General features: G+C 29.7%; 2 protein-coding genes across 4 annotated transcripts in view; both read right to left on the bottom strand.

Annotated features, from left to right (window-relative positions):
* Positions 1-774: 774 nt before the first annotated feature.
* LOC117168323 (guanine nucleotide exchange factor DBS-like) overlaps positions 775-25,947 on the bottom strand; it is a 48,134-nt gene continuing 22,961 nt past the window's right edge. Inside the window, exons 1-17 of one of the 3 annotated variants that reach the window (XM_033353901.1) lie at positions 25,042-25,408; positions 16,050-16,285; positions 15,588-15,683; positions 13,840-13,954; positions 13,670-13,760; positions 13,366-13,596; positions 13,010-13,269; positions 12,688-12,922; positions 9,677-9,871; positions 9,409-9,585; positions 7,025-7,210; positions 6,587-6,922; positions 6,195-6,512; positions 5,914-6,111; positions 5,640-5,848; positions 3,811-4,009; positions 775-2,113 (exon numbers count right to left, since the gene is read on the bottom strand). In XM_033353901.1, the coding sequence (XP_033209792.1) occupies positions 1,886-2,113; positions 3,811-4,009; positions 5,640-5,848; positions 5,914-6,111; positions 6,195-6,512; positions 6,587-6,922; positions 7,025-7,210; positions 9,409-9,585; positions 9,677-9,871; positions 12,688-12,922; positions 13,010-13,269; positions 13,366-13,596; positions 13,670-13,760; positions 13,840-13,954; positions 15,588-15,669 (3,060 nt within the window). In that variant the 5' untranslated portion in view covers positions 15,670-15,683; positions 16,050-16,285; positions 25,042-25,408 and the 3' untranslated portion in view covers positions 775-1,885. Of the gene's footprint in view, positions 2,114-3,810; positions 4,010-5,639; positions 5,849-5,913; positions 6,112-6,194; positions 6,513-6,586; positions 6,923-7,024; positions 7,211-9,408; positions 9,586-9,676; positions 9,872-12,687; positions 12,923-13,009; positions 13,270-13,365; positions 13,597-13,669; positions 13,761-13,839; positions 13,955-15,587; positions 15,684-16,049; positions 16,286-25,041; positions 25,409-25,947 lie in introns of those variants that run through there. The other 2 variants (XM_033353900.1, XM_033353899.1) reach the window with 2 other exon arrangements.
* On the bottom strand, positions 17,143-22,074 carry LOC117168328. Its single transcript, XM_033353906.1, has 3 exons — positions 21,916-22,074; positions 18,750-18,941; positions 17,143-18,537 (listed from the first exon to the last, which is right to left on the bottom strand). Exons 2-3 carry the CDS (start codon positions 18,906-18,908, stop codon positions 17,518-17,520), a joined length of 1,179 nt encoding a protein of 392 aa, XP_033209797.1. The 5' UTR covers positions 18,909-18,941; positions 21,916-22,074; the 3' UTR covers positions 17,143-17,517.

Genomic DNA, 25,947 nt, shown 5'->3' with positions numbered 1-25,947 from the left:
TCTGCTTATAAACCCTATATCGGAATTCAAATTTCTTGCCAAAGTTTTCAAAACAGGAAATATATTTTATTGATTCAAATTAATTTTTCAAAAATCACATAATTCTTCTATCTAAATTATAAAAATTATCTTACGAAAACTAGACAATAAATAATTACTATAAAAATAGATCTTCAACAAATTACTAACCAATCAAAAAGGAGCAACAGATTTTTTTTACAAAAGTCGTAGAAATAAATAATTAAAATTAGGATGTGAAAATATCATTAGAGATTTTATGCGAGTTACAAGTGCATACAAATCTGAAAGTAATAAAATTACTATCACGAAACGGCGCCAGCTATAATAAGATACTAACTTTGCGAGATTGTGGCTTTAGAAACTACCTTTGCAAAACATTATTTGGAGTTATTACGTATATAACAAATGGATCACAAAACGAATCCTCATCTGTGTAAAATTTGAAGGATAGTCACTATAAACCGAATAAATATCAAAAGCTCAAGTAGACGAGGCCTTTTTGCAGAGGACGGTTTAAAAATGGGTGAGAATCCAAATACTGTTTCAAAATTGCATCACTTGAGATCCGTCCACTGAAGAACAACAAGATTAGGCTCGAACTTTATTCTGATAATCAACAGAATAAATCAATCCACCTTTTCAGTTCAGTTGAAATTCAGTGGCTTTACGTATGCAAATTTATTGTAAGCTTGGTAGAAAATTGTAAATTATAGACTCCTCGAAAAATCTATGAACTAAAAGAATAAAATTGTAGGACATACACATGGGAAGTTAAACGATGGATTATAAAAAGGAGGAATTAACGTCTACACCAATAATCTTTAGAATATGAATGATGGGTTTTCACGACTCTACCCTTCTAACGTAAATACGATCAAGTACAAAATGGAATTAAATATCCTCTACGGTATTGCACATTTCTTGGTACTAGCTGCTTATTTTCAGAAATATTTCGTAGAATTAACGTTCTAGCATCTTATGGTCTTGGCGACCTAATGATACCGGCACTGGTTGCGATAACGATTAGTTCATAGTATTCACAAAATTGTTGTTTCTCGTTTAATCCATAACAGTATTATATAATTCCCAAGCATTGGGCGATTCTTAGTCTAAAGTAATTTTTAACTATTTACACCACGAGTGCCAAGCATTTGGTATGATTCAGGTAAGGTGTTTCACATAGAACGCAAATTAGCAATTTGCAAAACATTATATGCCATGTATCATTCTTGAAAAACTATGCACAAATATTCCAAATCTGGGGGACTATTAACTTCATATTTCAAGAATGATCCAATATCAGATATTTTTATTATTATTATTACTTGTATCTCTGATACGAAATTTCTCAAAAGTGCTGTAAAATCCGATAAAGATCGGCAGGGCTTTCAAAACTAATGTGATTTCTGACCATTGTAGATATCTAAAAAATCGACCAGCCCAAACTTCCCTTATACATCAATATGGCAGTCATCATCGTTTTTTCTTTTCATTGTTAGGTCTTTGATTAATTTCTTTGCTTCAGAATATGTTATTGATAACGTACCCTGATTATTATAATTCCTGGCATTTACATTTCATACTTTAGATGCTTTTCTGGATGAGAGTTTTAAAAATCTCATCTTATAAAAAATTCTAAACTTCTTAAACTCTGCAGCTTTTTAAAATCTCTAGACTCTTTCAAAAAATCTTCATTTTTTTCATTTTGCTCATCAATTGCGTTACTTCCGACTGAAACTCTCATCGACTGCTTAAAATATAGCATAGTGCGATTTGCATTTCATATAACAAACAATCACACTGATTGCATTATTCAGGTTCAATTCAACACACCAAGATAAACCTAGTGTGTGAGACGCCTGTTTCATATAGGATCCTGACTATTTACAGATTGCGAGCTGCGAGACGTCTTCCGGCTGATCAGCTCTAAATACGCAGCGGGCGCCCAACCCTCGATTCCGGATCCGATTAATTTAACGAACCACCAACCCGCGCATCCGACTTTCAATAATTCCAAGCTATCACCTTCACGCATCGTTACTTCGGATTGACCAACTGCACAGTAATCCGCCAATGCTACGTATCGTCCTCCCTGCAAAATAACGCAAGGTGTCGAAATTAGATTGGTTGCAAATTTCTGGCTCTGATAAGCGCGGGCACAACAGCAAGCCTCACAGTCCCTATGGAATTAAATATAGGGACCAAAGAGTACTTTTTATCTCGTTCATAGGATACTTTTTTCGCGATCAAAGGGTAACAAGTTCAGGATAAATTCAGACGATTTTTAAACCATTTCAGTCAAATGAATTGGACCATTTTTTTCAAACAAAAAATGCCATTAATTTTCGTAAACTTGAATGAATTTAGAGGAATTAAAACAATGAAATAAACCTTTGAAAAATGGAAGAGAATTCCACAATTTATTTAAATAATTCAGGGTCAATTAAAAAACAAAAAGTTACATTTATTCAAATCTATGAAACCTTACTATTTTCTAACCAAAGAAGTGACTAAATACTACACTCTCAGAAATTCCCTCTGAACGATAAAGTTGGTCCTTTAATCGTTAAAGTAGAAAACTTTAAAAGCAGAGTCATTTCACTCTTAAACGATCTAGTTTAACGCTAAAAGTATGCAGTTTAATGGTTAAACGATTGCATTTTAACGCGCGATGATACTATTCCACGCATGCGTACACGCATGAGCGTAAATTACTTTTCGGTAAGAGTACGTCCCATTTTAAACGTTAAACTGCACCTTCTACGCGTTAAAGTAGAATTGCTTATCGTTGCAACGATTCTAGGTTAAACGACTCGCACTTTAACCGTTAAAGGATCAGTTTTGAAACTTAATTTTCAAACTATGGCACTTTAACCGTAAAAGTATTCCTTTATCGTTAAATGAGAAGAATTCTATGAAATTCATAAAAATTTAAGGTGAATTAAAAAAAATTCAAATGAATTGATAGCCTTTTAAAAGTATAAAACCAATTTTATAGAATTTGATGAAATTAAGAGTGACCCCCCCCCCCCGCTAATTTCAAATCATTTAAAATCTTTGAAACTCTGCTAACTTCTTATTAAAAAGGTGACTAATGATTATAAAACAATTCAAGTTAAATTCAAATAATTTGGACTTTTTTTTTAAATACAAAAAATTCTATCGATTACAATCAAATTTGAGTAAGTTTCAAGGGAATTTAAGAGAAAGGAGAAGAATTCGATCAAATTCATAAAAAAATCGACCTGTATTCAAAAAACAATCAAGTGAATTCAAAACAATTCAAAAATATACAAAAATTCAATGAATTGAGTAAGTTTGAAATCGGTTTAGAAAAGTGAAAAAGAATTTCTGAAACGCCTGAGGATTTGAGGCGAGTTTTAGAGACTTCAAGATGAATTTAATTTACAAAAATTTTTAATCCATTGATTTCTTAAATCTATAAAGAAATTCTTTGTAATCTTTTAAAATACCATAAAATATCTCCAATCCTTGAAAATCTTTTGAAATCAATTGAAATTTCCTGAAATTCTTTAAAATCCCAAGGAATGAAATAAAATACATTAAAATATTTCAAGTCCTTTGATCATTTTATCAACTGATCCTCAGGATTATTTAAATAAAAATTTTATTATAAAATTATGGGCTGCACATAGAGTAGCATAGGGACCAAATCTTGAAACTAGGGTAATTTAGGGACCTTAACTGAATATAGGGTACAACAGTTTCTGAAAGTATCATATATAAAGAAAAATGGCAATTTTAAAGTTAAATTTGTATTTAACTCACAGGAGCAGGTCCTGGATTTTCAGTGAACGTATCCTCCTCATCGCTAATCGTATTTTCCGAACTCCAACCTATGTCTTCTTCTGTTGAGTGGGAAACATCTGTAATATGTGAAATTACACTACTTCCATCAACAGAAAGAGTACGTAGTGATCCGGAAAGACTGCTTTGCGCATCCCACGAAATCGCTTGACGAAGAGGCCTGAAATCATAAAAAAATTTGAGATCCTGAATAAATATCTGCAAAATATGAAAAATTAAGGAATAAGCGAACAAAAGCGGGAAATGACAGTGAATTTATTTTTTGACTGGGAAATTTATAATATCATTTAGTCCGCGATGCGTAATTCGAAAATATTTCATTTACAATTTTTTTTCTTTAGATTTTAATTTTTAATTTTACATTTTTCATTCAAGAAATGTAACAATTCCGTTTTAAAGAATTAAAAAATTAAAACTTAGAAAGGTTTGAAAACAACAATTTTGGATTAAAAATATTTTTGATTGATCAACTGTGAATATTAACTTTAATTATTTTAAAAACTGAACTATACATTAAGGATTAACAAGTGAATATTAATAAAATTGATTTTACAAGACGATTGGGAATCAGTTCAAAATTTAAGAATTTCAAGATTTTCACGTTGAAAATTGTTAAAACTTAAAAATAATTTATTCATAGTTATTACTTACTAATTAATTCTTATTAATAATTAATTATTATATTCGAGTTTATTAAATTTAAAATATTGTTTCAGTCTCAAATTTGAAAATTAAAAATGTTTAATTATGAAAAAGATCAATTGCTTCACATTTGGAATTATTTTACTCTTTATTTAAAATCAGTAATTAGAAAACAAATATTCAAAACTTAAAAAAAAAACTTTGAGCGTTAAAATTTGAATTGTTCTATGTGAAAACTTAGAATTTGTAGGTAAAATTATTGAATTTTGATATATAAATAAATATTGAACACCTATTATTTCTAGAAAAAATTCGAGCGTAGAAGTTCTGAAAAGATTTTTAAAAATTTCAAAAATTGTCAAAAATAATCTGAAAGATTTTAAATGATTTCTTTTTATTTTGCCGGAATTTTTCAAAAATTTTAGGAAAGATTATAGAAAAAATTAAAGTAATTTAATCAAATGTTTAGACGTTCTGCAAAAATTTCAAAAATAATTTTAAATTTGGAAAAATGGAAAACATGAAGACTTTTCAAGATTTTGAAATGAAAATAATTTAACTATTAATTTAAGAAGTGTTCAGTTTATAAACAAAAATTTAATCTTTTAATTTTTAATGTTTCTGTAGTTCGAATTATTTAATTTCATTAACCGTGAAAAATTTTTGCAAATCGAGAATGAACCGTGAATTTTTATATTTTTTTATTAAAAGGGACACCCTGAAAACGTGATAAATCAGCTCTGAAGTTATTTCTCAATATTTAAAGATACATTACAGCTTGAAATCTATTGTTCAAAATTGAGTTTAAGATGAATAATTGGCTTTAGTCACTTTGCTGATTTTTGAACATTTTTTGTCCAGATCTAAATCTAAATTTTTTTGAAAATGTCAACCACTTAGGAATTTTTTTTCAAAAAATAATACAAAATTACGGAGTGAGATCTTAAAAATCCGAACATTCGTTTTTTTATAGACGTTGAAAACAAAACGAAAATTTGTTTTCTTGCAAACTCAAATCTCATAATCGAATTGATGACATTCTAAATATACAGAAATAGTCATTAATTCATTAACTCAATTTTGTCAAAAAATGGATTCTCACGTTTTGTGTGCTTATTCCTCAACGATAAACAGCTTTTGATACAAACTTGTGATTTGTTTTTCCAAGGGCCGAGCACTGTTTCCCCTTGAGTTCCGCCAATTGCGACATCAAAACTCCCTTTATTTGACGCACCCAAGCTTGTTTAACATCAATACTTGATGCTTGAATTGTATGAACTTCGGCCCGACCTTGCAACCAAATTTCGAACCTCCTTGTGTCCCCTTTTACTGATTCAGTCAAACCAATCTGCGACATCTTTAAAAAAATTGTTTAATGTACATTATTTACTTTTATTTTAGCAAATTTATTAAAATTAGTACCTTCAAATATCTTTTGAAATGGTAGGTCGCCTTGTTATGCGCTTGGGGCTTGCTGTGTTTGCAAAATATGATAGCCTTCTCGTACAAAAAAATGTGTCGCTGGGATGGTTTGAGTCTGAGCAATCGTTCTCTTTTACAACTACTCCAAACGCTAAATGAACCCTGTAGTAATAATTCTCCTTGCACCCCTAAATCTCCCTGTTGATTATTATTATTTTTTTTTACTTATTTGACCACTCCACCAAAAATGTTGAATTTTCAAAAATTCTTAATCTACTCACCCCAAATCCAGTGATGGCCGTCTGATGCATACTGTCATTGACACATTTTAATACAATAAGCATACAATCCAAAGCCTCCTGTAATTCTGTACAACAAGACTGTTCTTCGCTATATTTTAAAAGATCCTTCAATAAAAGTTGGTATTTTGTAATCCGCTGCACCGGTTTAAGAAGATAGGCTGCCAAAGGTAATTTGTGTCCCAACTTTTGCTGGCAAGTTACGAGAAATTGAGGTTCATTTTGAATTTGCTCACGCAATCCTTCTGATCTTGGGATGTTTTGGCAATAGTAACTATACAGCCTGAAGAACACCTCGCGCTGTAATAACATTGAAGTTTATAGATTTTTCCCTCCTTCTGATTTTTAATGACTAAATATGCAATATAAATTACCCTCTGAACGAAGCACAAAGCCACAAGTTCCGTATTCGAAATACAGTTTTCCAAATCCCTCAAAAAAGTTTCCCCGTGGAAGATACAAATGTCTTCGAGATTTCCAAAAAGGACATCAGCTTTGCCTACCAAGGCTGCAGGAATCAAATGAGACATAGCTTCGTTCGTCAATTCCATTTTGTAGCCTTTGATAATGGATCCAAGTTCTGCCACATAAATACGCTCAGTTTCAAAAAGCTCTGCAAGAACGTGTCCTCGTTTCAACTTTAGAGCTTCCACATCTCTAGGTTCACTTTCTGGTGACGAAGTTTCTCCCTCGATTGGACACATTTCCATCTTTTAAAAGAAACATTTATTTTACTAGAAATTTAAAATCAAAGAAAAAAAGACGTTTGGTCTCTACTTTTAGAATTATTTTTCGGGCTTAGTGAAAAATACCTTTGGCATCGTATTAGCTTTTCTGAGAATTCTGCCAGGTTTGATGATTTGTGGTGCTGGCTGAAGTGGTTTTGCAGGTTCTGGGGTTACAGTTTGAATTGGTCTTGCTGGTTTAATCAGCTGCTGTTTTAATGCCACTATCCTCTTATCACACATCATTGAAACGTCTTCTATCCTCTGCAAAACCTACAGGACAATAATAAAAAATGTTTAACTCAGAAGCGGCGGAGACTTTTTTCTAGAGGGGGGTAGGGGGGCAGGGGCATAGACTCATAATAATGATTGGTATAATTTCAACCTAGTATAATATTATTAAATTATGTTAAAATTGAACATAAATAATAAATACAGATATAAAATTCTCAAATACTTAAGATATTTCGCAAACATTTCGGATAGATATAAAATATTTCTAAAAAGACTTCTATTCTTTCATAAAGATTTCAGATAGATTTTTAAAGATTGACAAAGATTTTAATGATCTCACAACGATTTTGGATAGATTAAAAAAACTTCACAAAGAATTAAATTATTTCTCAAAGATATCACAAACGTTACTGAATATTTTTTAAATATTTGAAATATTTCGCAAAGATTTCAATGATTTCTCGAAAATTTCAGAAAGATTTCAGATTTGAGAGTATTCACAGAAATTTTACAAAGATTTCATAAAGATTTAAATAATTTCATAAATATTGCTAAATATTTCAAATTTTATCAAAAATTTCCAAATATTTCACAATGACATGGCAAAGGTGGCAATGAAATCTCAAAAATGTTTGAAAGATTTAAAAAATTTCAGATAGAGTTTAAAGATTTCACAAAGATTTCTATTGTTTCACAAAGGTTTAAGATACATTTCAAAGATTAAATGATTTCCTAGTAATTTCACAAAGTTTTCGAATATTTCGCAAATATTATTAGAAAATTCATAGACATTTCACAAAGATTTAAATGATTTCCCAAAAATTAAAAGTATTTCGCAAAGATTACAGATAGATTAAAAAGACTTCACATATACTGCAATCATTTTTCAAAAATTTCACAAATATTTCAATAATTTCACAAAAACTGCCGAATATTTGAAATATTTTGCAAACATTTTTGAAGAATTCCTAAAGATTTCTCAAATATTTCAAAGATTTCACAAAGATTTAAATAATTTCACAAATATTACCAAATATTTCAAATATATTTCCAAAATTTCGCAAAGATTTCAATGATTTCATAAAGATTTCACAAGTATTTAAATAATTCCACATATAATACGAAATATTTATAATATTTTGCAAAGATTTCAAAAGATTTTACAAAATTTGACAAAATTGCAATGATTTCCTGAAGATTTTATAAAGATTTCGGATAAATTTCAAAGAATGAACAAAAATTAAAAATATTTCGCAACGTTTTCGAATAAATTTCAAATATTGCACACAGATTTCAATGATTTCCCAAAGATTTAAAATATTTCGCTTAGATCTTAAGGAGTTCACAAATACTTTAATAATTTCCTAAAGACTTCACAAAGATTTCGGATAGGTTTAAAAGACTTCAATGATTTCATAAATATGTAAATAATTTCATCAATATTTTAAAATTTCGGTTAGATTTAAAATATTTCACAAAGACTTTTATTCTTTCAAAAAAATTTAAGATATATTTCAAGATCGAACAACGATTTCCTAATAATTTAACAAAGCTTTCAAATAATTCGCAAAGATTTTGATAAAATTCACAGAGATTTCACAAAGATTTCAATGATTTCCCAAAGTTTAAAAACATTTCACAAAGATTTCAAATATTTCGCAAAGATAGATTTTAAAGATTTCGGAAAGATTTAAAGGATTTACAAACACTTCAATCGTTTCTCAAGAATTTCACAAAGATTTTAATAATTTCATAAATATTACCGTATATTTCAAATATTTATAAAAAATTCTCAAAGATTTCGATTTCACATATATTGCGAAAATTTCAAAAATATTTCCAACATTTAGCAAAGATTTGTAAAGAATTCGCGAAGATTTTACAAAGATTAAAAAAATTTTAATGACTTCACAAAGATTTCACAAACGTTTAAACAATTTCACATATACTACCAAATATTTCAAATACAAAGATTTCACAAATACTATTATTATTTTATAAAGATTTAAGACATTTTCAAAGATTAAACAAAAATTTCAAATATTGCATACAGATTTAAATGATTTCCCAAAGATTTAAAAGATTTCAATGATTTTATAAAGATTTAAAAAAGATTTAAATAATTTCATAAATATTACTAAATATTTCAAATATTCAATTCCGCCGCCTCTGGTCTAACTATCTCAGACCTAGAGTTTCAGTTGTTTAATTAGGACCTGTATTAATCAAAAAAATACCTGAGTGACAAGAGCTTTGGTCTCTGGCATAATAGAATCTTGAAAAATACATCGTGGATGATGAAATTCTTCAGCTGTTTCTATCAGTTGCTGAAGTTCTTGAAGAGCCTGGTCTGCTGGTGTTGTACTAGTTTGTGCTGCTAGTATTTCTATTCCTCTTGTACACCACGTATTCGCCTAGAAAGTAAATCATTTTTAATTCTTGAATGCTATTTATTTAATTTCTACTTCTATTTTGTAGGCCTCTTAATTTAGTAGCTTTTCTTACCTTGTCGATCCTTTCCATAAGTTCGCGACATTTCGTCAATGTAAGAAGTCGCCTTTCGAGTCTTTGGCTCAAAATCGTACACACCCTCTGTAATTCTGCACATTTTGGTTCAACTACTTCCGCTGGACATTGATGTCTCCCAGAAAGTAACTGCTGGCCTGCAGTAATGACCTCCTCTGCTCGATCTATGTCTCCCTACAAATGCACAAATGTGCATTTAAAAATACCCCGTCAGATGAATTGGTTTAATGAAGGGAAAAGCTACTATATATAGAAAGAAGAAATTACTTTACTGAAATCAATACGCAACTTTTATTATTGATAAATACTCTTGAATCTTGCTTAGTAAATATTCAGAATTGAATACGTTTCAAAGAGAAAGTACTCGATAAAAATAATATTCTATTTTTACGTGCATAGCTCAGTGCGAAACAAAAATCACGTTCATTCACATAAGTATCATGCCGATAGTAAGTACGAATTAAATCCCTATTTTGAAAACTTTCTATGACAAGGACTAGATTTTTTTATGATTGTGATGTATTTTAATTTTGTTTAAATGAAATATTAAATATAAGTGATCCTTAGATGACGAATTGATGAAAGATCTGAATTCCAATGAGGTTTTTAAAGTTTAAATGCAGTTAATAGAGATTTAAATCGGAGTATATATAAAAATATCTAATTTTTAGAAACATATTAGCCCAACGCATTTCTCGCTGATATTTGATAAATTTATGACCTCATCCATAGTGTCCAGCGATTTATAATTTATCATTTTTCGATTTTTCATAGTCCTTTTCCACTTATTTTAATTAGGAATAGCAACTGCCAATTTGAAATTATTATTAGAGATGTACGGAATATTATGTTCTTTTTCAGATATGAATGGATTTAGAAAATTAATTCTGTGAGGTGCAATAAAAATATTTAGAAATAATATTATTTCGTATAGATTGTTGAAGTTTTCTACCGCTGGACACCATGGCTCTAATAGAATAGATTAATTTCCTTGAGTGGATTGCTTACCAAGACCCAAATCCACATGGTATGCAATAAATAGGACTATCGACAAAATGAGGAAAGCGGTGCAAAGTAACATCTGTGCGTGATGTGCAGTGTGCTCAAAAACAAATGATCCAAACCAAATAATCTTAGATTTTTTAATCTTTAATTTCTAAAAATATTGATATAGCTTAGTCATCACAGGTCGGCAATTGTTCAACTTTTTAAAATGTTTTTTGACATTTTTCTTCTATTTTAGATGTTTTGTCACTTTTTTCGTCTATTTTGGAAACTGATCACCTTTAATTGATGCAAGTCAAAATTATTTTGCAATTACTATTTTAAAAAATTTATGAGACCAAGTATATTTGATCATCCATTTTGTAAACAAATTGACAAAGTTATGAATATTTCAATTTAATGTACATCGCAAAATTCTAAAAAATACTTTAAAACTAACAAAAATGTTAACAAATATTCTGAAATGTTGAAAGTCAATTTACACAAAAATACCAGCCGTTTTCTGTTCAAAATTTCTACTATTTTCGTAAATATTATGCTATTAAATTTCATCGTGTTTAAGGAGATTTTTGTTCTCTGATAAATGAAAATTCACATTTTTTCTAACACGTAATTGTTCGAAGATAATCACGAACAAAGTTTTAATTTATAATTTGTCTTAAATTGATTATTTGTCATTATTCTTTCACAAAAATATCTTATCAACCATAGATGAAAAACATAAACTATTAATAATATATAAATAAGAAATATAAATAATAATTTTCTGCTTTTGACTTTTGTTTGGTGTGCCAGATAATTTTTTAATTAAATCCTATCAGGTCAAAATCAAACTATATAAATTTTTAACTAAACGATTTGAAAGAAAATTGTACTATCTTTCTGATGCTCTTAACCATTACTCAAAAATCTAGGTCCTTTATGTAATTAAAAACAATAAAAAATTATAATATCTCAAAACGTGTATTCTAAGATTTTAATGAAGCTTATATTTTATAGTTTCTTACCCTGAAAGAAGATAATGGAAGGTTTAAGAAATTTCGAGAGATATTAATTAAAATAGATATTTAATTGCAAAACTTGAGGATTCTAAATTCAGAAATGTAATGAAAATGATATGAGAAACTCTGATATTGGTTCAAAAGGGTTAGGTTTTAAAACCAGATTCCTCGAGTTTTTTACGTTAATTAGTATCACGCAATTCTGTAAACTTTCCATTATGTCTTAATAAACTTTCTTTTAATATGAATTTCATCAAAATCTGATGATAAATGTTTTGAGGTATTTGAACATTTAATTTTTTTTAAACGATTGAAAGGACATGTTTTCGAGAAATGGTGACCAGAATCGTAAACCCGGTCAAAATTTGCAAATTAGGATTTGGAACAAAAATATTTCTTTTATTTGCCTTCATTCATTCCGAAACTTAAAAAGCTTGGATTTCAACTTCTCCATATTTTATACTTTCAAAATTGTTAGAATTTTTACCCATATATCGATAACCGTGAAAATGATGGTTTATGGTTTTGCACCTACAAAATGGTCTCATAGTAAAGAAATGAGTTTTGGGTAAGGCGCAAATAATTAGGCTTATCAAAGACAAAATTTTATTATTATTTAAACTACTGAAATATTAATACGCATTAATTTTCATGCTTATTTTACTTATAAAACTTTGTTATCACGTATTTTTGAGAAAAAAGCCACCTTTTCACCTGCTTTAACGAGAATAGCTACTGTGGCGACTGATATCTTTAAAAATAAAATATTTGGTTTGGGAAAGATACTTTGCAGTGCATTAAGTGCGTGATTGTAAAAAAATTCAAAGATTTTTGTTGCTTATTTTCAAATGGCAATTTCATAAAATGATATCTTAATCTTTATTTTCATTTTTATCTATCTGACAGTGACTTTGATTTTCCTCGAGTATCATGTGAAGTGTTTGAAATTGTGTAATGATCTTTCTGATAAAATTTGAATCTTACCCTGCATATTCTTTGGAAGGTAGAAGTATCCCGCAGGAGTTGATCAACCCTGGATTGCGTTTCTCCAACCTCAGTCATTTCTTCAATCGTTTTTAAATGTTGATCTAAATTCGCCTGTAATTCTCTAAAGTCTTGCTCGAATTGTCGAAGAGCAAGACAATGCCTCAAACGAGAACTGTGATGAGACCAAAATAAGTCGAAAGTTCTTTCTGTTTCTTCTAATTGTACGAGCAATCTAATTGATAAAATCAAGAATGCAGGGTCAAATAAAAATCATGAACAGTTGAATGAAACGTTTTTCATTAGTTTCTAAATTATCGACCTTTCAATCGCTGCCACATTTCCTAAACGATCAGCAGTTCCTTTTCCAGTCAGCTGACGAATACTATCGAGCAATGCCTCTCCATGACGAGCAGCTGCTAAAATTTCTTCTTTCAATTCGCTATATTCAATCTGTTGTTGATTTAATAAAGTAGTTGTTGCAATAGTGTTATTGGGAAATTCGACTTCTGCCAAACGTCGAGTGAAAGAATCGAGAGCTAGTGACACGTCTTGTGTCATTGACGAGAATTTCTCCAGATTCTATGAAAATATTAAAGAAAATTCTTTTACAATTAAGCGTTGATCATTTTATTAATGAATAGTTTAATAAAAGTAATTTAGAATGATTAAACTCACAATTCGATTTTGAATCCAAGTATGATGGCAATAAGGTAAATCACCTCCGAGTTCTTCCGTCAGCTGATCTTTATCCACAAAGTCGTAAAGTTCAATGATATTGGCTAGGACTATTACCCTAAATTTAAAATCCTCTCGGAATAACTTATTCGAGACTTCTGAAATGGCCTTCTGCAAAAAACCAGCTGGACGTAAAACGTAAGCTACATGCACCAATCCCGGAAAGAAAGCCTGAAAAATAAGTATTAATTGTTTACAAATAAAAATAATTGTAGGGAAAATATATTTTAGAGGAGAAACTTACTGAAATTTTTAAGAGGACTGTTTTAACGGAATTCCATTTGTCGTTCCTGCGATCGATTATCAAATGGAATCCCAAGTCTGCTTCTTGCAAACTGGAAAAAAATTATCATGTAAAATATGAAATTTTATTTAATAATATTTTTATTAATCGACGGATTTAACATTGCTTACGTTGGTACAGAAGTGAGGTAAAGCATGAGACGCTGGTAATCTAAGTCTGGAAGATTGTGAAAATTGCCATGATCAGGAAACGTGACTATTGGACACCCCTCTCTCGATTTACCACCTGAAAAAGTATTTTTTTTCGAAAATAAAGCTTGATAAATTATTTAAAAAAATAATAATTTGAAGTATAATTTTAAAGGATTAAATTGAGAGTATCGTTGAATACGAGACATCTTGAAACACTAATATGTATTTTAAAATAGGTAAACCACCCAACAGTAGAATAATGATTTACAGTAGATAATCTTTATTTATCTGGTAACCTGAACAAAATTTAGCCTCTTCATTATTAATCTTGTTCTACTTCAATGAAGGATTTTTGTGACATTTTCATACATTAGAATCAAATTTTCTTTATTATTAATCAATATTTAAGGGCTTTTTAGTCGACATTACACTTTCCCATAAGAGATAACCAACAGCAGATAATCAAAAAATTGCGAAAAAATTCCCTCTCAAAATTGGAAGCTCTGCGACTATCTTGAAGCTGGTTTAAGTTAAAAGTGGTATTTAATTGTTTTCATTCGTGAAGTTTTTAAATTTAAGCTTCTGCAAATAATAAACGAAAAAGTAGTGTACATTTGTAGTTATTAAAAGGCTTATGGTTATTAAAAAGCTTTTATGGTTTTTACAAAGTAATGATACTTTCAACTATTATTTACTCGCTAAATTCTTTTAATTGTAAGTTTAGCAATAATAAATTATAATTCTATAGAATTGAGTATTCTGTCATGCAGGAGCAATACCATCAATGATTTTCTATTGATGGTTAGTGGAGTCAAAATCGCACCCTTAACCGGGTGCAATACAAATGTTTCATACAACGAATTGACTAATTTCGCGATATTTTTTTTATAATAATACTGAAATGAAAATGTAAGCTTTATTTAAAAATGAAAATCTTTTTTAGTTTTTGGAAACTAATGCAGTCAAATACTGTTTAATTTTTTCCTATCTACTGTAGGATGATTTCGCCTTAGTAATTCTGTATCTCAAATAGTGTCAGTATTAATTTAAATAGCTGTTGGTTATAAGTTGACAACCTAATTAATTATATTGAATTTCAACAAATTCCGATATATTTTTAAGGTTAAATATTTTTTGCCGTAGTTTAGAAATATGGATTCAAGCATAATTAGTTTCACCATAAGATATTTAAATAACTGAATTGTGAAAATAATTGTAGTTTCTATTTCAATACGATAGCTCGATGTCATAATAATTTAAATTAAATGAAAAATTCTTTTTCAGAATTCAAAAATTATGAAATTTGTTATCATTAACATGCAAGTAGGAAACCGAACTAGGATACGGCAATTATTACATAAATAACCTGTAATGTGTTATTCAGATTAGATTCGAAGGTTACACTATCTCGCACATAAATTATTGTTTTTCCTGCATTTTAGACAGCAGGTATTTTTATAATTTTCCTGAGAATTTGTATTTCTATTCTAAATAAATGTTAAAATTTTTCTAAAATATCATTAGAAAGTAATTCTTGTCTGCGATAATTTGAATAATTTGATCAATTACAGAGTCCTTAACTTAAACACAATCTTCGATGTTTCCCTTCTATTTTTGAAAAGAGTTTAATTTACGATAAGTAACTTTTAGTAGTAATTAGCAAAACTAAAAAAATATTTGTCTCACAATTTGAATTGAATTTTTTATTATTATTAAAAATAAGTTACCTGTAATGATAGCATATTGTGGTTGGAGGAGGTCTGCAACGTCTCTAACAGCTAGATCCCCATTTTCTATCTCACCGGTCATACTCTCAACATCTTCTGCAACCAAAACATTATAATTAATAATTAAAAAAAAAAAATTATTCGTACACACTGTACAACACTAAATTATATTTGATTAAAATAAATTCAGCATACTATTTCTGATTCAGATCAATCATATTTGTTTTAATATTCCGGTAATGGAATAAAATTTCGTTTCTATCAATTAAATCAATGAACTCTAGATTCTTAACATAGAAAGTCAGAAGTAAACAGAGAAAATATTTCTAAAGGTTGATTATAACTTAATTCATGAAAGTGCAGGTAGTACACTTTTTATAAACTTATCCACACATGATTTATTACTTGACATTTATTAACTGATTATTAAGATATTTCGCGTTTAAAATCATTACAATTCACCGTGTTAACATGAACGGGGAACTCATGGAAAATAATAGTGTACAGTTTTAAATTATATGTTTGATTTGAGCGCTTTTCACTTCACAGTTATGTATGCAACGTCGACTATATACGGAGATAGTTTGAACTCTCGTAGTAGACTGCAACTGCTTGATCTGAGGTTGCACTCAGGTGACCTTGCTGATTCCATCCATATGAAACAGTTTCCTGTTTTACCCACGATATTGCTGATATAACTGTAAAATAAGAGGCTCTCAATCCTTTTATTTCCGCATAAAATTCCTCAATTACATATACTCTATTAACACGGTCTTAGCACTATACTAAAATAAAAACAAATTCCATTCCTCTGAAAAATCGCTTCTGAAGACCTACTTTAGATCAAAAATTCCCTTTTGTAAAAATCAGAAAGGCTCAAAGATTACTTAATTAAAAAAAAATAAGGTTAGCAACATTTAATTAGTCAGAATTAATTAATAAAGTTACACTTGAAAGTGTAGAGAACTTGTAAAAAAGGATACTCTCTTAAACGTTATCACTCGTTTTTAAACATTGTCGCGCGAAATTATTATTGAAGAACTATAATTGCATTAAAATTTTCTGATACTTTTTTGGTTTTTGAATAAATTCTTTTTCGTTGAGAGCGAGTTGGGAAACACTGATATTAATTTAGCAGACAGGATTGCAAGACTGGATTCCAAGACAAAAAAAATGCCTGCAACCTTTCAACTCTTCAATTAAATGTCTTGGCTTCCCTCGCATTGAATTCTTTTTACTTAAAAATGCAAATGAAGAGAGTTAATAAAGAGGGAACGCAATGGGCCACCTACATGCTCACTGTGTGAACGATTAAGGGCAGAAGGGAAACATAAGGTCAATGCCTCTCTCCCCGAAAGGAAATTACATTATTTATCTTTTGATGCAGTCACATTGTACCCATTTAAGATAATTATTAATTTTCTTTCACGCTACTTTTTTGGGCAATTGGGTCGGATATTATATTTAAAAAGACCATTTAAAAGTTTCACGTGCTGAATAAATTAAAATGAAAAATTGAATTTTACAAAGTGAAATCTACACTTTATTCACACATTTTACATCCAGTTTCTTATAAAATAATACTACTTTCAATAAAAATAAGACTAGCAAATACAATTATCTCTATAAATGTACGAATGGCAATTTATATTAGATGAAAATTCCCATTTTTCTACAAAACAAAATATCTCACCTCCAATTATAAAAAATAACTTCGATTAATCTGTGGCGCAGCGTAGCTGAACATTTAAAATCCCAATAATCGATACTTTGTTTAAAATGCGTGAATCGCTGAGTTTTCATCTCGTACCTCTTATTGAGAGAAGTATCGAATGTCTCGTGACACAACTATTCACAAGAAAAAAAATTATTCCTGTCTTTTTTCTCACTCCTAAAAATATTTTACAGCTGAATAATCCTCTTGCGTCTTTTAAACTATGGGATTGACATTCGTGAGAGTTACAGGAAACCCGGCCTTGCTCACTAAAACATTATTAGCATCCAGATGATAGTTGACTCCATCTTCGAATTTCGTTAGTGGCGTCAAAATATAAGTATTACTTTGATTAACTGCCTCGCCGGTAATAACAACTGGCACCAAATCGCCATTTCTTGCAACAATTTGCGTACATTCCGAAACTTGATTGACCTCACTTTGTTCAATTTCACTCTTGACAGTTTTTACATTTTGTACATTTTGGGTCCTGGGTGTAAATTCCTGTTTGGCAAATTTGATCTGAGGAAACTGCACTTTCATAAAGCCTCTGAAAGTGGAATAACCTAAGACTTTGATACTGGGCGAAATATTTTGACAATACTCGGTGTACAAATCATGAACAGCTTTACGAGTCATGTCCGGAGGAAGATGAAGAGGTGCATTTTTCGCCACTTTAGTTTTTTGCGTATGCTCTTGTTTCTTGATAAAGTCTTTTAAAAATTCAGTGGCGCTTTTGTAAATGTCCAGGGAAAAAGTATTGTGAGGGACTTTTCCATAATTTCCATGAACCCTCGGCGTTACTCCGTGAGTCATTACGTGTTTCCGGATTCTTTTGACTTGGTAGTGGGTGCAATTTTCTAGATAGAGGAACGCATCCAAGCAAACTCTTCGTCCTTGATAAACGTAGTGAGCTCTCAGTCTTCTTCTCTCGGTGTGTCTGGCTGTTTCGTAGGGATTTGTGAGACAGGCCATTGTCACGCCCATCAAGTACATGTCATGTTCTGCCTTCGTTAGATCCGCAATGTTTAGTCTGTGGCGATAAACTGACTCAGGACTGAGTCCTTTGAAACAGTTTTCGTCGTGACATTCACATCCTCGTTGGAAACGATCCAAAACTTGATCAGGGCAGTCCTCCAGCTTCGTTGGGTCGTAATCAGATTCCTCGGATGTCTTCGACTTCTTTGGCCTTACTTTAGTCTGTCTTTTTCTCTTCTTTGCGACATTTTTCACTGCCTGGAAAAGAGAAATTTATGAGAATCAGTTGTCCGTTTTAAGGTATATAAAACTTAATTTTAAAACAATCTGAAAAGCACTGCATTTTATAGTCGAAATTTAGCGTACTGATCCTAAGCTTTTGACTACAAATATTTTTTAATGTGAACCTTGAGTTCTTTGGATTTATTTTTTCCCACATGCAGATATACAGTTATTAAAAAAATACTTACACTGCTCTCGGTATTTTCTTCAGCGTTGTTTTCGATATTATCTTCCGTATTCTCAGCCTCATCATCTTCCAATCGAAGTTCTTCGCCTTCCTTCATTGTTACATCCACAAAATCTCCAGGATCTGCCGCTTCTGTATCTTCTGTTTGATTTGAAGCCATTGTCTATTGTTTCCAAATCGAATTTTTCAATATCTGAGACAATAAGCGATTTTTCCAATCAATTTCAATTCATAATTTTCATCTTGTTATAACTGAAATATTTGTTATCACAAGCCTCATCAATAAAAGTGTAGGCCTATAGTACACTGATTTTTCTATAATAAATTTCTTATAATTGTATCGTGATTATAGGAAAATCTTTACTAAAAATATTATAGGAATAAATATTATGTGAATATTGAAAGAGCTCTGTTTAAAAATTCATAATAATTAAACTATAATTCTATCAGCATATGGGTAAAAATAAAAAAGTCGATATTAGAATTCCCTGGAATATTATACGCTTGTGTTTAGAGGAATAATTGGTTAATTACAGGGGTTTATTAAGTGTATTCTTCAATAATATCCTATCCGCCAATTATTTTTACTTTGAAAATAAATTAGATTAAATATGAAATTTTTTTTTCAAATTTAGGAATATATCTCTTAAAAGAAAACATTAATAACTAGTTGTTAAATACAGTAATTTTTCAGATTTTATTTCAGAGTTTCCTATTATAGATTTGAAGTTATAATTACTTTTTAAATGTTCACGAGTTTTTATGTTATTCGTTAAACAATCAGTTTTTCAATAATTTTATGGCCTACGAATTTAATTTGCAGGGTTAAATTGATTAATAATGGGGGATAATTGAATAAACTTCAAGACATGAAAATCTAATTACATTTAACGTGTCTGTATTTGACAAAAATAACCGATTCAGAAGTATGACAAATACCGTACAACAATTCGGTGTCGTCCAATAACACGGTTTTATTATTAGAAGAAGCATATTTTGTAGGTGACTATGAAGAAAATATTTTATAAAACATGCAATTTTTATCTGTGAAACATTTCATTGATAGTTTAATACAAACTAAAAATATCACATGATAAAATAATGTATTGCATAACCTTAGCATGCGGTAATACAAAAGTTCTTTGCAATGAATGAAGATAATTGACAAAACGAAAAATAATCGAAATTCCCCTTATTTTTAAATTAAAAATGATTTTGAATAAACTTATGTTAATATTTTACTTCTATTAAAATATTTTGCAACATAAATATGATTTCTAAATATATAATTTTCATAAATAAACAAAAATATTAAACTAATTGATTTTTTATTCAAACTAATTTATAAATTTAACTTACAACGTAAAAATATAATGGAAATAAGAATTATTAGAATAAATAAGATCCGTGATAATATATTAAATTGAATGATATTTTCTGAAATTCAAGAAAATTTATTAAAATACATTGAGAGAGTTTAAAACCCTTCAAAATCATTTAAATATTATAAAATCCTTTAAAAGCTTTCTACAGTCCTTTCAAAAACTCTAAGAATCATTTAAAATACGAAGACCTTATAGGTCCTATAAAATCGTTTAATATCTTCCGAAATTCTTTAAAATCGCATGAAAATTATATTAAATCCATTAAAACCCTTGGGAATTCCTTCAATTTATTGAAACCTAATTAAGATGTTTTCGATTTTTTTTAATATCTTCAAATACATCAATTTTTTTTTTAATTACTTTAATTTGGTTAAATATATTAAAAATTCACAAGAATCTTTCAAAATACCCTAAAATATTTCGAATCCTTTGAAATCCTTTGATATTTTTCGAGCTCTTCACAATTCCTTGGAATTCTTAAAAATACCTCAAAATCTTTGAAGTCCCTTCAAATTATTGAAATCGATTGAAAATTTCTTGAAATCGTTTTAAATATCCTATAAATGTGCAAATACTTGAAAATACCTTGAAATATTTTCAAATATTTTCAAATATTTGAAATCCTACGAAATTCTACATTCTTGTGAATAATTTCTTTAAGGCCCATTAAATGTTATAAAATTCAGTTAAATCACATAAAGTCAGAGGATATTACTCGAAATATTTGAATTCCTATGAAATCCTTTTGAGCTTTCGGGAAATGCATTAAAATATCTCCTTATTGAATGCCTTTAAAATCCATTAAAATTATTAAAATCCTCGACAGTCTTATCAAACCCCCTGAAATTCCTTAAAAATTCTTTGAAATTTTCTGAATTCCTTTTAAATCTTGTAAAATATGCTAAAATCTTTTATATCCTATACGAAATACTTCCCGCTCTTCCAAATTCCAAGGAAATTCTTTAAAACGGTATGGAATTTTTGTAATCCTGTGAAATACCCTGAAACATTTTAAAATCTCAAACTCTTAAAATCCTACGAAAACCTTAAATTCTTTTAAATTTATAGAAATAGTATAAAATTTTTAGAAATTTTTTATAAATTTTAGACTTCCATAAAAATCCTTTAACATTTTGTGAAATTCCTTGGAATCTTAAAATATAGCTGAAAACCCTTTAAATCTTTAAATTTCATTCTTATAAAGTCTGAGAAAATATTTGTTTAATTAATTAATTATGCCATGAATAATAATGACATTTTAATTTTTCATATTTTAAGCCTCGAGAAGCAGATATAAATGTTATTTTCTCTTCCAAAATTTAAATGGCTTATTTCAAAAGATTGTTATTTAATAGAAAGAAAAACATTTCTCATTTAAATTTCATTATAGACATTGTAATACAGAGCTCATAATGTTTGTGTACTTCGACATGAGTAGGCCAAAATCAATCTGTTTGCATAAATTCTTTAAATGTTTTAATATTAATAGCTCTTATGCTGATTTTCCATAATCGCGAAAGAATGATAGGAAATTCATAATAATAACGGATTTTCCTATTATATTTTTTCGACGTATATTCTATTTTATCTTTTTTGTTTGCAAACCTACAAAAACCAAAATAAAATAATTTTTTCGTCTAAAAAAGATAAGCAATTTCAAATATTCAGAATTCGCTCTATGCGACAAGGTCGAAAGTCGCATCGTCACACGTCACATGCTGGAATAAAGATGTCAGACAATTCTGGCCTTTACGGCATTAGAGTAGATTGAGTTTCACATACCTCTCTTCACGTAGAAATCATCAATTTTTCCAGACTGAAATGTAATTCCTGATGCGAGATGAAAATTTCATTGATTTCAGGACTTATTTCAAACAAAAGTTGTTTATTTCTGGAAAAATCAGCGCGGAAATACGACGTATTGTTTAGAACGATATGGCGCACCGCATCCATAATGGAAAGTGGAGGGGAGCTTTATCAGGGCCGTGTGAAAGTCGAGGTACTGCGCAGATATTCGTGCAAAGTAATGTAAATTTTAGCGACTTGTATGCCCGTAGGCGCTCTTCTTCAACATTATGTTAATAAAATAATAAAAATGAACATCAAATTGAAGAAGGTGTAGCTTTTATTCTTCAGGGAGAAAAATTGTATTAGTGATTTGGATTGTTTTTATTGATTTACACATATCTTTCATACGGCACTGAAAGTGGATATGGAAAGAGACTAGGAAAATGTAGTGGAGGTTCGATGAACAGTATTGTAAACATTAAATATTGTATTATAGGTGTCAAGCTGAGTGGTAATTGTTATTGAAAAATGCTCAATAAATGAATTATAATAAATTGAGAGTATTCCTAATATTTGTCATTTCTACATTACTTGGTTTAAATTATCGATAAGAAGCTTCAAACACCGGGATGCTAGGGTTTTGAAATTTGATTATGAAATAATCTATACAAATACTTTGTGAATTATACATCATTCACAAATTGTTAATAAACTGTGGAAAATAAATGATTAATATTCTAATAATTTCTGCATTACTTGATTTATACGTATTCTCAATATGACAGGATATTGAAATTTTCTTATAATATATGTTTATTAATATATTGTGGGATAAACAGCTTTAGCAGGGTCGGCGGGGATTGTGTTGAGCAAGAAAACTTAAACTGAAATTTTGCTTTAAATGTTTCAAATTTGATCGATGAATTAAAAATCTTATCCGCTTATTTTTTAAATAGAGCATTATTACCAATATTTAATTTTAAATTCTTTTATTTTGTAACCGACTTTGAGATAAAATTGTTAATAAATTCTTTAAAGGCTTACTATTTAAGATGATTGATTCTTAAAGGGTATTTTTTACATTTTTCTTAACTTCAAAACTACTTCAACTTTTTCCTTTAAACCCATTTGAATTTATATATTTAAATTTTTTAATAATTTATGGTAATTGTGTTTAGGAAATTAAAAAAATGTTAAACTGTGAAATCACGAAGAATTTTATAAACATAGTTGAATTTGGTATTTATTGACACTAGGCATTTCATTACATTTTGGCATACATTTAGTAAAAATATATAGATACCTACGGTACATATAAGTATGTTTTGTCATATTGTATTTACATATATGGTATATTTTTTCTCAACAGTAAAGGACCTTTTTATCATTTGAACAAATATTTAGCGTAGGGCAGGGGGTGAAATTTTTGGATTATGTTAGAAGAGGGTCTTTTTCGGATGTACTTAACTGCTTTCGTATGGGATAAAAAATGTTTACTTACATGATTTCGTTAGATTTGTGTGCGGTTCATGACTATGGAATAGTTAAAACCATTTTTTTAGAAAACAAAAATTTGACCCTTATTTTTTTTATTGAAAAAAAACTTAGGATTCTCGTTTCCGAAGATGTGAAAGACGTTTTTTTTCGAGAAATTAAATTTGGTCCTTTCTGTTTAATGGGAATCGTTCTTACGCAAGAGCTTTACTCTTTAAAATCACTCAAAAATGTGCTTTTCCAAAGTTTCGATAGGATTTCCCTAAAAAAGTTTAGTGACCGGCAAATAGTAATAGGTTTTTCAAAAAATGCTTATGATTAGTGAAAAGGAGGAGGAAAATAATTGAAATTGTGGTAAAGAAATTTTGTTTTATTGCTTTTCAAAGAGCAAAAATAAGAATTTTTAAAATTTTGGAAAATGGGGATCAAATTTCAAATTTAATAAAAAATTATTATAACTGCTTAATAGACCGTAAAAAAAATCTATCAAAAACGTAGAAAATTCTGATATTTTCAGGTGGGCATACTTTGGAAAAAATGCCCCATATATTGAAAATTTTCTCTGTAATGCAGACTGAAGTCATACTTAAATTGCATTTGTTACGAAAATCGTGATATTATAAAGATGTCTCAAAGTGCCTTATAAGACTCATTCTATTTAAGAAAGAATTAATATTTTAGTTAATACGATCATTCATAATAAATTTAGATAATAGTTTATATGTATATTTAATATAATAGCTACAATGATGACAATAATTTTTTGATCTCATTATTACCAAATCTTTGTTACTACTAAATAAAAAACGCTAATCTTTACAAAAGTACACCAACATTTTGTGATGTTCGATCGACTTGTAGCAAGAATGATTGAGATGCAACGGAGAATAAGAATGCATGTTACAGTTTTACAATTTAAGAATTCTTACTTTGAGAAAAAATTCTTTTTCGAGAACATAAAAAAATATCCTGCAACAAAAATGATCCCACTATTTTTCTGCGTATTATTCACTATGAAAAGAAAAATCGCTATAATTTGTAATTACCACAAAACAATAGATATTATTAGATGTGTGAAAAAGAACACCTAGGTATTTTTATACTCAATGATTATACGCTCCAAGCTACTGCATACATTTATAACATGCCTATACAATACGTGTAGTGTACAGCAATACCAAGCAGTACTAATTACATATTATTATAATTTTACGATTTAAAATTTTAAAGATTACACCACTTCTGTCTACTTTCCCTGGACGGAGTGAAAGAATTCTATATTTATATTCCTGAATTAAAGTAATTTCTTTGTTTTTATATAGCTATATCCTTATAAAATGATGACAGCATAAATTAACCGTCACTGCCAACGCCAATTAAAATCTCATTTATCTCCTCTAAGAACTAAATTCTTCCTCTCAATTTATAATTCCAAAATAAATGTTTGAATCCCCTGAATTGCGTTTAGCAACAAAGTATTCTCATGACTCAGAGTAAATCAATAATTTGCGTATCGTATAGGTTGTGGGAGCACGTTAAAAATCGCGGATAACTAGATTTTTTGTCTCTGTACTTCACCTGATGCATACAATGGCATACATATTATAAATTTGTATTATTTCGCACCTGCACATCCAGTTGAGCAGTGATGATGACAGGGGCAGTTACAGTTATGACTGTGTGAGGACTTGCGACGGAGGATCATGTCCACTCTGCATGTATGTATTTACGTAGAACGTACCGGCGCGGTTTCGTGTCGAAAGTGTTTTTTTAATTATAAAAGATATCGGTTGAGATGATTTTTCACTGATAAGAAGGTCACGAGGATTTATTTCACATAAAACGTGTCACATGAGCTTGAAAAGGCTCATTTAATCGATATCATTGCGACGTTAGAGGATTGACAGGTGTCACGTCCTCCGCTCTCGTGTGGGTGGACACTGACGAGTGACAGTTTAGTTCAGTCGTTCAGTGGCAGTGTCAGTAGACGGAACGTCGATGCCTGACACCGGCCTCTAGCGTACTGCGGCGGAAGCAGCCGTTTAATAATGAGGGAGTATGCGGAGGGATTGAGGGAACGATGTGATCAACAGTTGTACATACAATACATACATACGTTGGAAACCTCAGTGTTCGCGAATTTGCCAACGTTTATTGGCATTTGCCTTTTATAGGCGAATATGTGACTATTTTATTTTAATTTAATTATTTTATTGCTGAGAAAATTGGTTGGGAGAGTGTGTTGATGCTGAGATATAGATCTCATAATTATTATAGCTGTAATATGTAGGCGTTCGCATGAAATGTATTAGGGTCATATATAGCTTCATAGGTTCTCAGCATATTAAGCCCAAGCCGAACCCTTTAGATTGCAAAACGAGTCGCTGGGGCATTTTTAAAGCTGGAACTTCGTAAAACCCCTTTTTCGAGAACCACCACATACCCCGCGCACCTCTTTTAGACTTATATGCGCTGCGGCGGCAATTCTCGGAAGGGCTATATAAGGGAGGGCTATTGAAAAGTTTCACTTTA

The sequence above is a fragment of the Belonocnema kinseyi genome, chromosome 2 (genome assembly GCF_010883055.1).
Source record: "Belonocnema kinseyi isolate 2016_QV_RU_SX_M_011 chromosome 2, B_treatae_v1, whole genome shotgun sequence".
NCBI classification, from domain to species: domain Eukaryota; kingdom Metazoa; phylum Arthropoda; class Insecta; order Hymenoptera; family Cynipidae; genus Belonocnema; species Belonocnema kinseyi.
This window is presented reverse-complemented; position numbering and strand designations above follow the sequence as displayed.